Here is an 18624-nt window from a genome sequence, read left to right on the forward strand (position 1 = left end):
AGCTGCTGTGCTGAGTGCTCCACTGCCTACGTAGCTGCTGTGCTGAGTGCTCCGCTGCCTACGTAGCTGCTGTGCTGAGTTCTCCACTGCCTACGTAGCTGCTGTGCTGAGTGCTCCACTGCCTACGTAGCTGCTGTGCTGAGTGCTCCACTGCCTACGTAGCTGCTGTGCTGAGTGCTCCACTGCCTACGTAGCTGCTGTGCTGAGTGCTCCACTGCCTACGTAGCTGCTGTGCTGAGTGCTCCACTGCCTACGTAGCTGCTGTGCTGAGGGCTCCGTTGCCTACGTAGCTGCTGTGCTGAGTGCTCCACTGCCTACGTAGCTGCTGTGCTGAGTGCTCCGTTGCCTACGTAGCTGCTGTGCTGAGTGCTCCACTGCCTACGTAGCTGCTGTGCTGAGTGCTCCGCTGCCTACGTAGCTGCTGTGCTGAGTTCTCCACTGCCTACGTAGCTGCTGTGCTGAGTGCTCCACTGCCTACGTAGCTGCTGTGCTGAGTGCTCCACTGCCTACGTAGCTGCTGTGCTGAGTGCTCCACTGCCTACGTAGCTGCTGTGCTGAGTGCTCCACTGCCTACGTAGCTGCTGTGCTGAGTGCTCCACTGCCTACGTAGCTGCTGTGCTGAGGGCTCCGTTGCCTACGTAGCTGCTGTGCTGAGTGCTCCACTGCCTACGTAGCTGCTGTGCTGAGTGCTCCACTGCCTACGTAGCTGCTGTGCTGAGTGCTCCACTGCCTACGTAGCTGCTGTGCTGAGTGCTCCACTGCCTACGTAGCTGCTGTGCTGAGGGCTCCACTGCCGCTCTCATGTCCTTGGTCGCCATTTGTCTGGTCACTGGTGTAGCCTACAAATGTCATGTTGTACAAACAACTTTTCAAACTATTGCATTCCCTCAGTAGGCTATTAAGTATAAGCGGGATTTCCTACAAACTTCGTTGTACACAACTGTTCGAATTATTGCATTCCATGCCTCAGTAAACATAAGTGTGATTTCATATTTTTTCTTTTCTTTAGGAGGGTAGTAGGCTACATGCAGCTATTTACATGTTTTACACAAAATACATTATAGACATGTTCGTACAAATTGTCAGTATTGAACAAAATCACGACAGTCTAGCGATTTCATGGTCTTCTTAGCTGTTGTTACATGCAGCATATTACTATTGCCATGATATCAGCATGGCATAAGTCTAGCACCTGTCGATACAAAATGAACACGCCCATTGTCACTCTTTTTACCAGTCCGGATACACGCTCGGCTGCCATGCAGTCTAATTAGCAATTGAATTATTTTTTTCATCATCATTGCAAACATTGACTAAGTTGCCAGGAGGCAGTGTTATTATTTTCAGAAAGTATGATATGGCAGCAACTATAAAGATTAGATTAGTTTTGTTGCTTAGTAGCAACAAAACACTGATTTTGTTGTTTCTCAAGTGTAAGGAATGCACCCTGCTTGTGCAATGTCCATTACAACAGACTGACAGAAACGGTTATAGCCTTCATAATATATGCTTTATAAAACCAGCAGGGTTTTTATTTCAGCTGTTCAGAAATACGAGGCAGAGACATAAGCTACCATCATCATGGTTCAGAAGAGGGTAAGTTAAAAAGTGAAACGTGAAGGGAGGGGCAGCAGTTACTAAGAAAAACGAATGTGTGCGTAAAATAACACATGCGCAGAACGTGATCCAGATCCTCAGCGTTGAGAAAGAGGTTTGGGGGGGTGGACTGTCCCTCTTCCTCTCCCTGTAAATTAGAATGTGTTCTCAGTCAACGTGCCTGGTTAAATAAATAAAATGGGGCTGAGGGGATTCTGGAGGGCTAGAAAAACCTTGGGTGTGGGCTAAGTGTCTGGATAAAAATCAACCCATGCTCAAGAAACACTTCACATCAACGCCCTTGTGTCCAGTGTAGCCTGGGTCATTTTTAAAGGCCTCACCACCTATGAAGACTGTTGATTGACCTTTACATCACATATACAGTAGCAGTGATGCTAATATAGGGATGTTGAAGGAGAGGGGATAAGACTATAGGTGCTTACATTAGGATACTGTAAACTTAGTTGCAAAATTATATTTTTAACTGATTTTTCTTCTCTCTTTCTGTTTGCAGGTATCTGACCCACGTGTGCATTGCCCAGCCCCAGGACATGGCTGGAGGATACAACTCAGGACTTGTGTGTCATTGAGCCATCCAGGATGCCGTTACTGGACTGACCCAGAAACTCAGAAATATGAAGCTGTCAATTATCACAGGATTCAAATTACCCCCCTGTCTTACATTGTGGAGGGAGCCATGAACAGTGTACTTCGGTCTGAAGTCAGATCAGGATGTATATGTTGCCATTTTTGTATGATCTTATTTTTTTATTAAAAAAACAAAAACACAATGAAGCTCATTGTTGGATAAGAAAACTATTGAAACAATGCCTATTTGTGGGACCTGGATAATGGACCAGTATTTCAAATACAGTCAACACATACCTGTTTGTTCTTTTTAGGTCAAGGCATAACCATGATTTAGATCATGTCAGCCTTATTGACACTTTATTATAAAATAACGAACAGAGTTCAAAGATCAAAAATAAAATGTACAATCCCAAGGTCTCAGAATGAGCTCCTTGGTCAAATATATATTCAATTTGTTGTCTCCTCACACTTTTGTCTCTTTGGTGCTGGTTCTTCTATGGCTTCTGAGGAGAGGACAATTGGTATTAGTATTTTCAGTCTACAGTCTTTCAGAGAGTGCATGTGTGTTGTACTGTTTAGGGTTGGGGCCAATTCAAATTAAATGTGACATTTCAAATCTTGAATTTTATTTGAATTCAATCTTCAAGTTATTGCATTAGAATTTGGACTGTTTGATATAATCTTCTAAATTTTGTATTTGTACATTTCCCAGCTAATGGAATTAATGCACTTAGTATCAAATTGACTGCAGGATTTGTTTTAAATAATTTCAACTTCTATTTCTAATACAGCTAGGCTGTCAGAACAGTGACATAAGCCCGAGGGAATTGAATTGGAATTTGTTGGATAATATTGAAGATTGAAATCTCTGAATTCAAAGACTGACCTGGAGTCTGAATTGAATTTGTGGAATTAACACCAACCCTGGTGCTGTGTGAATGAAAGCTCACCTGTCTGTGTGTTCTCTCTGCTGAAGAGAACCTCTTTGGGGATGGTGAAGCTCACACACATCATCTCCTTGTTGGGGGCCACGTTCCTCACTAGATGCACAGAGCACAGCCCCTCTAGGGAGAACCCCAGGCTGGCTGAGGCCCTTTCCACCACGTCTTTCTGGGGGTCATCCTCCTTAGAGAACCCATAGCAGTGCACCTGCGGCAGATTCACATCACAGGAAAGTCCCTGGTCCAGCAGGCCTCTGAAGGCATCCAGGAACTCCAGGGCCAAGGCAGGAAGGTTCATGACCACATGCACACTGGCTTTCCCCTTCATCATGACAGGCAGCTGCTGCTTCAGTGGCCCCTGGATGAAGTCCCTGCCATCCAGGTTAAAGGTGGTGACCTTACGCTCCACCTTGTTCAGTTTGCAGTTGTGCTGCAGCCAGCGGTGAGACTCAGGGTTGAGGTCGTTGGCCAGCACAGTGCAGCCACGGCGGGCAGCGGGGATGGCAAAAGGACCCACGCCAGCAAACACATCCAGCACAGTGTCACCGCGTTTCAGAAGGGCCACCACACGCTCATGCTCGGTGCTTAGACGAGGGTTCCAATACACACGGGAGAAATCAAACTCGTATGTCACGCCGTTCTCACGCACCTGCAACAATGAGAGGGAGGGTAAGGGAGGAAGGCAATGCCCACGCCTCTGATTTCATGACAAAATATGTTTAATCAAAATCACAATCTCATAGGACTTACTTTAGCCACCATATTTTCCTCTCCAGCCATCACCTCCATCTTGAAGTTGCGGTAGGTGGAGTCGATGGTGTTGGTCTTATTGACCACACAGGTCACCCCGGGGTTCTTATCCATTATGACTTGGCCTGGAAATGGATTTGCAACAGAAGACAGCAAGACTGCATCATGTCAGTAAAACAATGAATCAGCACTATTGTTTTCCTCACACACACTTAACGTAATTCATCTGTAGCTAATTGACCACTCAGGAAATACAATCCTGGGAGCGTGGTCAGGGATTCAAGAGCATAAAATACATAACCTGTCAATAGCATTACTGTTACCCATGCCTGTCTCCTGACAGATTGTATTACATTTATTGTGATGCAGAACAGTACATTATGTTTGTGGCACACTCACCTATGAGGTGTCTGTAGGGCAGCTGGTGCTCCCGCAGGTTCATGTGCGCAATGTGACCCACTCGACTAAACCCCGAGGTGACGTCCTGTCCTTCTGGCAGCACAGCGCGCAGAACCTCCTCACTCTTCAGGTTGTCATAGGTCAGCCGCAGCTCGTACCGCTGGAGCTCTTGAGGTACTCCAAATGACTGCAACGCCTCGGCCTCTGCGTCGCTGAATGAGCTGGGTGAGGAGACACTGGCAGGGTCCAGCAACAAGAGCCTCTCGTCATCGTTGCCTTCAACCTCAACCACTCTTCGTATGCCCGGGCGCTGGAGTGCCACTTTTTTCAGGCTCTTAACCAATTTATTGAGTACTTCTTTTGGCACACGCAGGGCTGGGACAATAACTGTCTGGGAGAAGACTTCTTTATCCAAACAGGTCATACCTCGGACCTCAGGAGGAGCTGTGTATAGGCTGGGATCCATCACGCTGTGTTGATGCTGCTCAAGCATCGGCTTCGAAACACTCTCAGAACAAGTTGATGCTCGGTCCGACTGCAGGACCACTGAACACAGGGTCCGGTATCGATAGCGAGATTTCACGCAGTTTTGAGTTTGTAGTAGTGAGAAGATACTAGGAACAATCCTGCAAAGACAAATCGTAGAGGTCTCCTTAAAATATGACTTAAATATCAACCTTAAAAATGACAAACTAATAGATGTGACAAATGATTGGCAAACAACATTGAATGATTACTTTTTGTTAATATTATTGCATGGAAAGATCATTACTTTATTCAGTAAAACCATAAACATTCAAACGCATTCCCCACCTCAACATCGCTTCTGCAGAGCACGCGCATGTTTAGACGTCATCATTAGTGGACTTGCTGTGCATTTCTATCCAATCCGCGACGAATAAAACCAGAAGCGTTTTCATGTCATATGACCACCTCAAATCAGCTGCGAGAAGTTGCATATACAGGTCCTCATAGTGGAGTAGATTTTGTTGGTTAAAGGAAACTTTGTCTTCACCAGGCACCACGAACTGCACAGATGAGGTAGCTATTGTATTGGTTGTTGTAAGTAACATACTACTAACCTCTCGCTCGAGGGCAAATCACCCGGAGACTGAGTATTAATGTAGAAGGCACCACCGTTCACACTGATCATGATCATGGCAACGAGACCACCCCTCTCCTGGGACATGTAAGTGAGCATTCAGCCTCTAGCCAGGAATTAAGAGGCATCAGTTTAATAATTGTGTGCTCACCTATTGGCATGCAGAATTTTCTTAACGTTTCTTTCTGCAACAGGCGTAGGATCCCTTGTATGTTCCACGGTTACATCTAGCCCACTACAATTGATTTCTAGTAGCTATGCAGTCTATATTATAAACTAGGTGGTTCTATCCCATAATGCTGATTGGCTGACACCCGTGGTATACGGTCTGATATATCACGGCTATGACACTTTTTTTTACTGCTCTAATTATGTTGTTAACTAGTTTATAATAACAATAAGGCACCTCAGGGTATATGGCCAATATACCACGGCGAAGGGCTGTATCCAGGCACTCTGCGCAGCGTCATGCATAAACGGGTGGGTCTAATCCTGGATGCTGATTGGTTAAAACCGCATTCCAGCTGGTGTCTATTCCACATGTTACCACCAGCTAAAGTTATGACATTGAAATGCCTATTTACTATCTCCCGTTACTTTTAGACTAGAAATTGGGTTTCAATAGTGGAGATTTGTATAAAACGTGTGATCTGCCTGACATTTGCAACATTGTTTAAATATTGAAATTTGATCTCCAGCTGTAAAGTAAAATAGTCAAAAAGGAGGACTGGCACAGGTAGTGAACATGAATCACATGCTCAATCTGTGCAATTCTATTTCACATGACAAATTTAGTTCCACTTGCATTGTCTCTCTCAGCACTTTGGGAATCATGCACATTCTCATCTCATGCTGTTTGTCATTGCAAGTCCACATTTTACAGTGGTTTGGCCCCAGGGAGTTACAGTACACAACCCACTAGAATTCATGTTTTTTTATTTATTCTCGAGTAAACAGATGGTGACTGTTAGGCTACATATTTCTTTGCTGTTCTCGATGTGTGGCCATTCCACTTTAACGGAATTAGGCTGAAACGTTCAACGTTTTAACAAATCATAACTCTGCACTAGAACTACTTTGAACAACTTACACAGAAAATCTTACAAACACATTTACTGGAAGAACTGTACAGATGCAAAGTTTTGTAACAGAATTACAGTAAAATCTCCCTCCGTATTAAGATTCAAAGATGTCTGCAGGAAGAATGGGGTGTCAGCAATGAACTGCCTAAACATCAGACTGTTACCAAGGTTACCCCATGGATATTTAGTTTAAAAGAAGTCTGCCTAAAAAGAGTCTCTATAAGCCAGCATGTTGAGTAAAATGATATTTACTTACTTTACCGGTTTTCTGTGCTGTTGGTCTTTTTGATGGTAGGAGGTGGAGATGGGGTATCCCCAGGAAAGTGTTGTTTACCCAACATTCTGTGGCGCCAATGGGTTCTGTAGCTTGTATTTTCAATCTCCTGACGTGTTGCACGTGATGCACAATAAGTAAACAATAACCGAACGTAGTTGACCGAAGCACGTTTCCTCACAATCAGCTGGAAGTGTTTGTGAAATTTCCCAGCTGATTGTGTGGGACGATGTTCGGTTAGGCTCATCTATCTATATAGTGTTTATCACGTGTGAATTGCGCCGGAAATACAAATCGATATACAGACCAGCCTACTGACTGTTAGGTTGATAACACTTCCCAGTGGTTATTTTGTCTCAGATTACCTCCGACATAGGGACAAATTCTGAGTACAGTAAATTTAAATAACTTTTGTTTAACATTCTGACTTGTAATGGGTCTGCTCGGGAATGCAAAGCCTATATGTTAGAGACGAAAGTGTAAGTATTTAATGATAGGATTCTAAAAGAGGCTAAGCTAAGACATGACTCCTTGAGTTTTAAAACATTTATTTAGGTTATTAAACTACAGTAACTGAAGTGGATTTACACCCGGTGACAGATTTACAGTAACAGAATTATCTCTTGGGTCCCTGATCTTTACTATGCATAATTATGGATATAAATATCATTCTCTTCATGGTGATGTATCCTAAATAGGTACACAAAGGTAGAAATATGCAATATTGCATTTATGGGTATTATTCTACATATTGGCTCTTAGTTTGAGGTCTGCCACCAAACTAGACCAAATTTGGTTGGTCCGAATCGGACCAAATCTGAACCAATCATAGATGTCTATGTTTCACAAGTTTGGACATCACAGTACAGCATATTAGAGTTCAGCACATCACAGTACATTATACTGTACTCTAGTGTGCTCTACTGTACTGAACTCTACTTTTCTTTACTGTACTGCGGTGTCCAAACATGTGAAACATAGATGTCTATGATTGGTTCAGATTTGGTCCATTCACGAATCATGGACGTCTATATTTGGGCCAAATCAAGGCCAGTTTGGACCAGCCCAAAAAATGATGTCTGTGGACGTTGAAATCTAGGCCAGGGTCGACTGACCAAATTTCAAATACTTTTCAACGTCCATGGACATCCAGTGTCGGTGGGTGCGGATGCTGGTTACAATAAATGGAAAGAGAGGGGGCTCATGAGTAGGAGTCTGTAAGACCCGGGAGAGGTAACATTAACTGGAGAGAGGGAGGGTTGTCCATACTCTTTTCACACTCACTTTGACCATGAGAGAAAGAAAACAATTATGAGCTGAACAGTATGCCAGTAGAAGGGAGAACAGTAGCAGGTGACCAAACCATGGCTTGTGACTACTATGATTCCCCATTGTAACACATTTATTTACAGTAATTCCGTTACTGATTTTTCAGTTATTCTGTTACCAAGTTGGTAACAGAATTACAAGTTTTAACACTTAATTCATAAACAAAAATGGATATCAAAAAACACTAACACATTTGTAGGTCTACCTTTACTTGTTACTTCTGTAAACTTTCCTTATCCTCCCTCATGCGGTAGAGAAATTAGAAAATATCTTTAAAAAAACATTTCCTTGTGCATTGAAATTCCTTTACCAAAACCCAACATATCTTTAAATTCTAAGACTTTTTGTGGTAGCTCTTTCCTAAGACTCCTTTTCAATCTGTTTGACTAGAAATCAAAGCCATTACTTATGCCTAATTTTTAAGATGAAAAATGTATATATGCCTTCATTTCACAAAATGTAAAGGCTCTTAGCTTTCATTTGTCACCCAATTTTATATGTTCCTATGAACTTCCCATGTTGCTGCTCATGGGACCTTTTACATGGAAATTACCTGATAAACATGATTTATTTATCACGCATCCCACTGTAAAGTGAACCCTAGAGTTATTGACAAGACAAATAATGACCCCTAATATGAGGTCAAGCATTGCAACATAAGTCTTTAAAATGACTGACGGTTACTCATTATGATGACTGATTACAGGCCTACAAGGGAAGTGGAGCACCTCAGACATTTCAGTGCAGCACAGAGGGTGCCTCCTCTAGCTAGTTCACATATCTCCTCTTGTAGTCAAGGCTAAGGGAACTCTGTCATAAAGATCTGTTGGGAAGACCGATGTCAAAATGCCGATCACTCTTAGAGAGCACTACAGGTCCACTATTGCATACTCTGATAACCCCAAACATCCCCTGCATTATTAGTCTGATGTATATTTAGCCCTCCTGATGTAATAATAGCGCACTTCCTATCCACCACTGCTGGAACCATGACTATATCAGATCCAATAACTCATAGGTTAATCCAGACTCATACTCTGGTTTGCTTTGACATTGACACCAGGGTTGTGGCTGTATCTCCAGGATATCCCCTATTAGAGGCCAAACCAAACCAGGCATCATCGTCAATATACCCAGCTCTGGCAGCTGTCCTGCAGGCTCAGGCTCAAATCCACTCTCCTCATGTCCTTTTCCATTCACTGGTCCTACACTACATTCCACTGCAGTGTTCTCATCACAGTAGCACAGTGGGTCTCAGAAAGCTTTCCTCTAAATTTATTCACTTCCTGGATTATGTTAGAATTTGACATTGTTCTTTCAAGTAATAGTACGTTATTTTATAGTGAGCTGATTGATTTGACTGAGCTATCCATATGTTTACCCCCCCCTTCTCTTCTGTCTCTCTCTCATAATCTATTATCTGTCCAGAGGAGGCAAGGGCTAAAGGGGCCTCCTTCCCCTCCTCTGTCTTCAATCTGATGAAGGCCGTCATGGGCAGTGCCATCCTGGACCTGGCCTACGCAATGGCCAACACCGGTATAGTGGGCTTCTGGTGAGTAGAACAGATGGAAGCATATTTTAAAGTTAAAATATGGAGCTGCCCCCTAACTCCTTTGTTTTGTGCTCACTACTCAGCTCTTTCTCTAGAAGCTCCACACCTCTACACCCATCTCCTTTAGTAGCGAAATGATAACTGTAGGTTGTTCTAGACGTAGTAATTTGAGCTGCAGAGACCGAGTGGACAGGAGTCAGTATTCACATCAGTGTGTCACTGATGTGAATGTGGTGAATATTGACTCCTGTCCACTTGGTCTCTGCAGTTGCTGCTAGTGTCCAGTCTGGCAGCTTACTCTATACACCTCCTACTGATGCTGTGTGATCTAACAGGTGAGTTGGCATTCAGATCTCCACGCAAACATCAGTTGAATTTCATTAGGCTGCCGCTGTGTAATGTCCATTTAGCTCTTTAAAAAAAGTTTTCATATTTTGTATTTTTTTATTTGTTTCTTATTCACTCTATATATGAACAACAACATAGATGCACACAAACAGTGACTACATCTCATCTGCCCAGACCTGCATGCTCACCCCCATCCCTAGTGCCTCCATTATTGTTTGCCACTTGGCCTTAAATTGTAACAATTTGTATTTCTCGGTCGCCCATGCTATTTCATTATTTCAATACTAAATCATTAGATGTTTTCATTGTGTTAATGATGGAGGTTTGATTTTCAAGTTTTTAGTAGACGTATTTTCAAGATGACGATGAGAAGAGAATCGTCCAGACTATTGGGTATCTCACGACACCCCCATATGCCATGTCTTTAAATATGCAGACAGACGGATATTTGTTTTTTACATTGTAATACTTCCGTCACCCAACTTTCTAGCTCCGCCCACAACTTCCGGAATTTATAGCATTCCTAGAATGCATGGATTATTGAGTTATTAGTTTTACATTTAGGACATGACTCTGCCGTTGTGCTGTAGAATTTGTGAGTTTTGTCTCTTGTATAATACCTTCTATACTTCAGTTTATACTGTATTTTCGTTAGTAATGCTCCAATCAGTTATTCTTAAGTCTTGGTTCCAATAATTCATATATTTTTTTCTAAGAGATTGTCAGTTAGATATGTTCTCTGCAAGGTTTTGTGTATCTTCCCTATCATATGAACATACTTTTCGGACTCAAATAAGATTCCCTCAAGGTTGCTTTGATGTCCAAAAGATTTCAAATCTACATTTCGTGATAAGTTGCATATATTTGAAACTATCTACATTGGTCAGTCCAAAATTACTTTTTAATTTTGTCATCCAGATAAATGTATTTCCTGTTACCAAGTCATTTACAGTTTCTATGCCTTTAGTCTTCCTTGTGGACCAATTTATTGTTGAATTGTGAAAAGCGATCCAAGGATTGTTCCATAGGGTTGTGTTTTTAGGACTGATATTGTATTCTTGTAGAATACGTTTCATTTTCTTCCATATTGTTATAGTGTTCTTAACTATGAAGTTCATGTTTTTATCTTGATCCTCTGAAAATAAACCTGTAAAAAGATTCTGGAGATGAGCATCTTCAGTATGTACCCATTGTTCCCATTTGGTGCATTTAACTATATGTAAAAGCCTTTGTTAGCGAGTTGATACAATGCCAAGTCTGGAAGGTTTAAACCCTCAGACTTAGGAAGATGTGAGATATGAGTTTTTTATTTTCCCATATAAAGTCTTATGACCGAGTATACTTTTTTTAAAGAATGTCTTCGGTGGGGTAATTGGTAATAACGAAAATAAATACAAAAACTTTGTCAGCCATGCCATTCTACAGAGGTTTATTCTACTTGGAAGATTTTAATTGAATTAGATCTGCTTTCATATTGTTGAGTAATGGAATATTTATTTATGTTTGTTACTTATTAAGCATCCTAAGTTTTCAATATTTTTTGTGGTCCACTTAAAGGATTGCGGTAGATCGTCAGTTATTATTTTTCCTATTGCCATTATTTCGTTTTTTCCACCTTTTATTTTATATCCTGAGATTTCTTTATTATTATGAAAATATTTTCATAAAATGTATTTCAGCTGGAAAGGTGAAAGCTTCCAAAGTTTTGAATAGAAAAGTCCATTCAAGATGGTTGAAAGTCTTTTCAACATGAACAGCCATTTATTGATAAATCTGTCTTGTTTGTTTGCGTATTGTATTAAACTGAAACATGTTATTGTATTTGTTTGTAAGTGTCTATTTTTAATAAACCCTGTTTGATACAGTGCATTCGGAAAGTATTCAGACCACTTGACTTCTTACACATTTTGTTACGTTACAGCCTTATTCCAAAATTGGGTCCTCAGATCCTCAAAAGGTTCTACAGCTGCAACATCGAGAGCATCCTGACTGGTTGCATCACTGCCTGGTACGGCAATTGCTCGGCCTCCGACCGCAAGGCACTACAGAGGGTAGTGCGTCCGGCCCAGTACATCACTGGGGCAAAGCTGCCTGCCATCCAGGACCTCTACACCAGGCGGTGTCAGAGGAAGGCCCTAAAAATTGTCAAAGACCCCAGCCACCCCAGTCATAAACTGTTCTCTCTACTACCGCATGGCAAGCGGTACCGGAGTGCCAAGTCTAGGACAAAAAGGCTTCTCAACAGTTTTTACCCCCAAGCCATTAGACTCCTGAACAGGTAATCAAATGGCTACCCCCCCCCCCCCCCAACCCCTCTTTTACGCTGCTGCTACTCTCTGTTTATCATATATGCATAGTCACTTTAACTATACATTCATGTACATACTACCTCAATTGGCCCGACCAACCGGTGCCTGTATATAGCCTCGCTACTGTATATATAGCCTCTCTACTGTTATTTTTCACTGTCTTTTTTACTGTTGTTTTTATTTCTTTACTTACCTATTGTTCACTTAATACCTTTTTTTTGCACTGTTCGTTAGAGCCTGCAAGTAAGCGTTTCACTGTAAGGTCTACACCTGTTGTATTTGGCGCACGTGACAAAAACTTTGATTTTAAATTGATAAAATTATTTTTCCTACCTTGATCTACCCCAAAATGACAAAGCAAACAGGTTTATGGAAAGTTTTGCAATTTAAAAATATATATAATTACATAAGTATTCAGACCCTTTGCTATGAGACTTGAAATTGTGCTGAGGTGCATCGTGTTTCCATGGATCATCCTTGAGATGTTTCTACAACTTGATTGGAGTCCATCTGTGGTAAAGTCAATTGATTGGACATGATTTGGAAAGGCACACACCTGTCTATATAAGGTCCCACAGTTGACTGTGTATGTCAGAGCAAAAACCAAGCCATGAGGTCGAAGGAATTGTCCATAGAGCTCTGAGACAAGATTGTGTCGAGACACAGATCTGGGGGAGGGTACCAAAACATTTCTGCAGCATTGAAGGTCCCCAAGAACACAGTGGCCTAGATTCTTAAATGGAAGAAGTTTGGAACCACCTAGACTCTTCCTAGAGCTGGCCGCACGGCCAAACTGAGCAATCGGGGGAGAAGGCCCTTGGTCAGGGAGGTGACCAAGAACCTGGTGGTTACTCTGACAGTGCTCCAGAGTTCCTCTGTGGAAATGAGAGAACCTTCCAGAAGGACAACCATCTCTGCAGCACTCCACCAATCACGCTTGGAGTTTGCCAAAAGGCACTGTGGCAAAGGGGGCTGAGTGATAAATGGCAGATATGTGAGGGCAGAACTAATAAACGGGCTCTGCCCTCACACTAAAATGGCAACCCCGACCAGAACTACAGATCACAAAATGGCCGACCGCCAAAACTACAATTCCCAAAAGCAAGGGGAACGCTCAGATAAGGGGTCAAGACATACCTGGAAGATATTGCCATGTGTGACCTGGACTGTTTGGACTTACCTGTTGGCGTTTGGACCTGGACCTACCGAGAACCCGATTTGTGTACTGAACCCTGCTATCCTTGACGGCCGGAGAAACCAACACAGAGGTACTGTCCTGTTCGAAAGAACTCTGTCTGGTGTGATTTTGGTGACGGACTCCCTCTTAATTTGTGACAAACTTTCCTAACCTTGAAGAGGTTTGTCACACGTGGTGAAAAATGCGGTCAAAGTGTGGTCTGAAGTGGATAAAAAGGACTAACTGTACCGCTGGTTAGGTAAGGGAAAAAATAAAAATGTTAAGTTGGCACTCCAAAGCTGAGTCAGGTTTTTTTGTGGCTTTGTTTGGTTTGTACTTTTTGCTCAGGGAAAATGAGTATGGAGGGAGTCATACAGGCCCTGTTACAAGCAGCGGCAGCCCAACGAGGCAACTAGAGCTCAACAAATAGCAGGTCCAGCACCGCACCAACAAGCTGCTCAGAGAGGAGCAAAAGAGAAACACCCGGGAGATAAGAGAAGGGCTTAAGAGGCTAGCGGCCCAAATTGGGCCTCAGTTACCAGCTGTAAATACCCAGAGGCGGGCCAATCATTTTCTTTAAAAAATGACAAGGCAGGACGATGTGGAAGCATACGTCACCACCTTTGAAAGGACAGCAGAGAGGGAGAAGTGGCCGAAACAAGAATGGGCAGGGCTTCTGGCACCATACCTGGCTGGAGACGCTCAAAAAGCGTATTTCGACCTGGAGTTGAAAGATGCACAGGATTACGATAAAAGGAGAGATTATTGTAGACTGGGTGTGACCGATACCCTGAGGGCACATCGCTTCTACTAGTGGGCCTACAGACCTGCCCCCCCCCCCCCCATTCTCCTAGCCTGGGCGAACCAGCGTACAGGGTGAGACTGTTCCAGCATTGGGAGGGGGAAGAGAGCAGCGTGGGGCCGTGAGGAAAGAATCAGACTGGGGGCGAGACACTACGGGAAAAAGCCGGAAACTGGGACTGGGACCCTGTTGTCTGTTACAGTTGTAATTGATCGGGACATATTGTAGCATACTGCCCTATTAGAGAGGAGCCAATGCAATGTAACCTCGGTGAAAAAGAAGGAACTTATATATTGTATGCATGTCCTGTGGTAACCACTGTACTTGAAAGACCAAGAAACGAACATATGTGCATGGTGAAGGTTGAAGGGAAAGAGGTTGCAGCCCTGCTTGATTCCGGCAGTATTTTAACTTTGGTCGTTGCAAACCTAGTGCCGACTCATAAACTGGATATATGTCAGGATGTCAGTGTTACGCGCATTCATGGGAAAACCCGCCCGTACCCCACAGCCTTAATGAGCATACAAACCGAGGACGGGCTGCTGGATTATGAGGTCGGCATGGTCCCAAAATTGCTATATGATGTAATACTGGGTAGATACTTTCCTAACTTCGTGAAGCTAGGCCAAAAGAATGGCATATTTGAGAAGCCAACACCTCTGATCAAGCAGGAAGTAGCATGTAGCCCTCAACCAAAGCTAAGAAAAGAGAACGTCTCCCAGGGGCCAACCTCACAGGTGCTAGTAGGGGAGGAAGAGGCAGACCTCGTCAATAACAAGCAGCCCGGTACTAGTGGGGCCGGGGTCGATCTGGATCCAGAGGACGACTGTTTAGAACCAACAGACCTGGCAGGGTCCCTGACTAATTTCGGGACAGCCCAAACCCAGGATCCAACCCTGCAGCAAGCCAGAGCAGATGTGCAGGTTGTAGATGGTACCCCCATAAATGATGCCTAATAGTTTCCCCCACTTCATCATGAAAAAGGGTTTGGTGTACAGAGTCTCAAAAATAGGGGTTGATGTAGTGGAACAGTTGTTGGTCCCCACCCGGTACCAGAGGACAGTACTGGGCATATTCTGGGTGGATACCTCGGTATCGATAAAACCCAAGACTGGATTTTAAGGAGGTTTTACTGGCCAGGAATTCAGGCTGAGGTGGCTCGACATTGAGGAGAGTGCCCTGAGTGCCAGTTAACAGCTCCCCAACCAGCTTTTAGAAGCCCGTTCGTGCCACTCCCCATAATCAAAATGACATTTGAGAGGATATCGATGGACATAGTGGGCCCACTACCCAAATCCATCTTTGAATGTCCTTGAGTGGCCCAGACTTGAACCCGATCGAACATCTTTGAAGAGACCTTGAAATATTTGGCAAGCGACGCTCCCCATCCAAACTGACAGAGCTTGAGAGGATCTGCAGAAAAGAATGGGAGAAATTCCCCAAATACAGGTGTGCCAAGCTTCTAGCGTCATACCCAAGAATATTTGAGGTTATAATCGCTGCCAAAGGTGCTTCAACAAAGCACTGAAAGGGTCTGAATACTTATGTAAATGTAGTCTTTTTTTTATTACAAACATTTCTAAAAACCTGTTTTGCTTTGTCATTATGGGGTATTGTATGTGGATTGATGAGAAAAAAATAACAATTGAATCAATTTTAGAATAAGGCTGTAACGTACCAGAATGTGGAAAAAGTCAAGGGGTCTGAATACTTTCCGAATGCACTGTATGTATCATGTTTGGTAGAACTTTTGCCATTATATTGCTTATAAGCCTTGTTATTTTATTGTCACAATTTATTAAACTTCTATAATCAGCAGGGGACTCTACAGATGTTCGTGGTTTAATATAACTTAAATAACTGTTTAAAACCTGTAATTAGGAAGTTTCTAAATTTGATTTAACTTTTGCAGAGTATGAGATTATCATTCCCCTAATGTACGCCTTAAAGGCATCCCAAATTATATTGGGGGTCTGCTTTTCTCTGTCATCTATGTCTACATTTGTAATTTATTATTTAGTCCATGTATTTGAATACATTTCGGGTCCAGAAGATGCTCTCTGTTCATTCTCCAAATTCTGTAACTAAGAGTATTTTCTATTGGTGTAATTAAGCATGATACCAGAGAATGATCCGATATCACTATGTCATGAATGTTTTAAACCAGTAAATTGAGTGTATTTTTGGAAAAAGAAATGTAGTTGATTCTTGAATAGCTTTTCTTACTTGGAGAAAAAAGGAGTAGTCTTTTGTAGTTGGGAATAGTGATCTCCAGGTGTCCTGTAAATTATTTGTAGGGATTACATTTTTCAGCCTCTTTAGAGGGGTCTGTCAATCTTATTGATTTGTATAATTTATGTCACCTGCTAAAATAATAGTTCCGGTCTGGATTTGATCTAATACAGCTTGAATTTTGTCTAAAACTGTGGGATATACAATGAAATCAATGTGTATTTTTCACCATGTAAGTGTAACAGTATAACTTTAAACCGTCCCCTCACCCCGACACGGGCGCGAACCAGGGACCCTCTGCACACATCAACAACAGTCACCCACGAAGCGTCGTTACCCATTGCTCCACAAAAGCCGCGGCCCTTGCAGAGCAAGGGGCAACACTACATCTAGGTTTCAGAGCATTTTCAACTTGTGTTTTAGGAATATAATTACTTTTTACATTATAATCTACAGGATTCTACTTAATCAGGTAAGAAAGAGACCTAAAACATGCTATGATTTATTGATTCTGATAATATGAGTGAAAATCTGTTTGTATGCCTAGTACAGTACTACACAGAACACTGTTTTGGAATCTATTTAGAATCTACGTAGGAAATAATCTATCATACAAGTAACCCCCTTTCAATTATGTTTATTCATGTTGGAGTCGAAATTCACATCCAAAACTTTGGAGGGAAGGTCAGCTTTGCTTCTTTGCTCGTACATTTGTTCTCAATGTTGCATCCTTGGATGTAGTTCCATTGTCACATTTTGAAATGAAGTAGCACCATTAAACAGTAACATGTCTCAGATCACTGTGAGGTGGATGTGGGTGGCTCCGTTTACAGTCTCAGTGATGTCACAGCCTCTGAGTATCAGATGGGTCTCGGGCGGGGAGTGGGAGGGGCTAAGCATGGGCACATTTCCTGTAACTGCTTGTTTGACTAGTGTTTACTGCAGTCAAACTGGGACTCCTGCTGTAAAACGGGGCGCCCTGCACCACTACCGCTTCCCTGTGTGGCCATTGGCCTGAGTACCTGATAACCTTTAACGCCAAGCCACTGTCCCCTCTGGCTCTTTCCATATGGGGCTGGAACACACTAATTGGTCTGATGGTGACTCTCCCAGTCCCACCTTTCACAATGATGAGAGACCTAATGGGAGTACCCCTCCTACCTACCTCCCTTCCTCCCTCTTCCCTACTTCTCACACAGATGGGAGCCGAGATGATCTCTCTTGCTCAGTCATTAGCAGGAGGGCTGAGTGGATTATTATTGCCTTGCCCTGTGGAATGTTTGTGGTTGTCCCAGCATGGAGCAGTGTGTGAGGGCCCCGGCCCCACTAGTACCTTGCCCTGTGTCTGTCCACACGCTTGGCCCCCTTTTTATAAGGGGTGCATTTAGCCCCACTCTGGGTAAACACTTATCTACCCTGCCAAAGGCTGATGGGCCAATTTACCTTAATTACTGCATGGCTTAGGGCTCTCACAGACCCCTGCCCCCTCTCTTGATGAGATGAAAGTGCCTCTGGGTTGTGTTAAATACACCCTCCCACTGTGTCCACCGGATACACGCATAAACAATATACAGTACACAAATTCTCCTTTTTTGTTGATAATGTCCTTATTTCAAAAAAATTTGATTTTATTGATTTTTATCTTATTTTTATGCTCAAGGCCTTATGTTTTGAAATGTATTTTCCCCACTACCAATGTGTCTGCATTGTGGTGCTTGTGGAATATGTTGTACACTTACCGGAAAAGACTGCATAACTCAAAGGCTGCTTTTACACAGGCAGCCCAATTCTGATCTTTTTCCACTAATTTATCTTTTGACCAGTCAGATCAGCGCGTTTGCCCATAATTTGGCAAAATATCAGAATTGGGCTGCCTGTGTAAAAGTGATTCCATCTTTTTCCACTAATTGATCTTTTGACCAGTCAGATCAGCGCGTTTGCCCATAATTTGGCAAAATATCAGAATTGGGCTGCCTGTGTAAAAGTGAGTCCATCTTTTTCCACTAATTGATCTTTTGACCAGTCAGATCAGCGCGTTTGCCCATAATTTGGCAAAATATCAGAATTGGGCTGCCTGTGTAAAAGTGATTCCATCTTTTTCCACTAATTGATCTTTTGACCAGTCAGATCAGCGCGTTTG

General features: G+C 42.8%; 1 protein-coding gene and 1 pseudogene across 3 annotated transcripts; one reads left to right on the forward strand and one right to left on the reverse strand.

Moving 5' to 3' along the window:
- LOC129811746 (CDK-activating kinase assembly factor MAT1-like) overlaps positions 1 to 2638 on the forward strand; it is an 82231-nt pseudogene extending 79593 nt beyond the window's left edge.
- LOC129811745 (tRNA (guanine(37)-N1)-methyltransferase-like) lies at positions 2338 to 6959 on the reverse strand. Of its 3 annotated transcripts, none has more exons than XM_055863302.1 (5): positions 6718 to 6959; positions 4278 to 4903; positions 3879 to 4003; positions 3138 to 3777; positions 2338 to 2690 (listed from the first exon to the last, which is right to left on the reverse strand). In XM_055863302.1, the coding sequence occupies exons 2-5, from the start codon at positions 4768 to 4770 to the stop codon at positions 2635 to 2637; spliced, it is 1314 nt and encodes a 437-aa protein (XP_055719277.1). In that variant the 5' UTR covers positions 4771 to 4903; positions 6718 to 6959; the 3' UTR covers positions 2338 to 2634. The 3 variants fall into 3 exon arrangements, with proteins under 3 accessions (XP_055719277.1, XP_055719276.1, XP_055719278.1); XM_055863301.1 differs by lacking the exon at positions 6718 to 6959 and adding an exon at positions 5091 to 5197; XM_055863303.1 differs by lacking the exon at positions 6718 to 6959 and adding an exon at positions 5050 to 5107.
- Positions 6960 to 18624: the final 11665 nt, after the last annotated feature.

Source organism: Salvelinus fontinalis, chromosome 15 (assembly GCF_029448725.1).
Source record: "Salvelinus fontinalis isolate EN_2023a chromosome 15, ASM2944872v1, whole genome shotgun sequence".
Classification (NCBI taxonomy): domain Eukaryota; kingdom Metazoa; phylum Chordata; class Actinopteri; order Salmoniformes; family Salmonidae; genus Salvelinus; species Salvelinus fontinalis.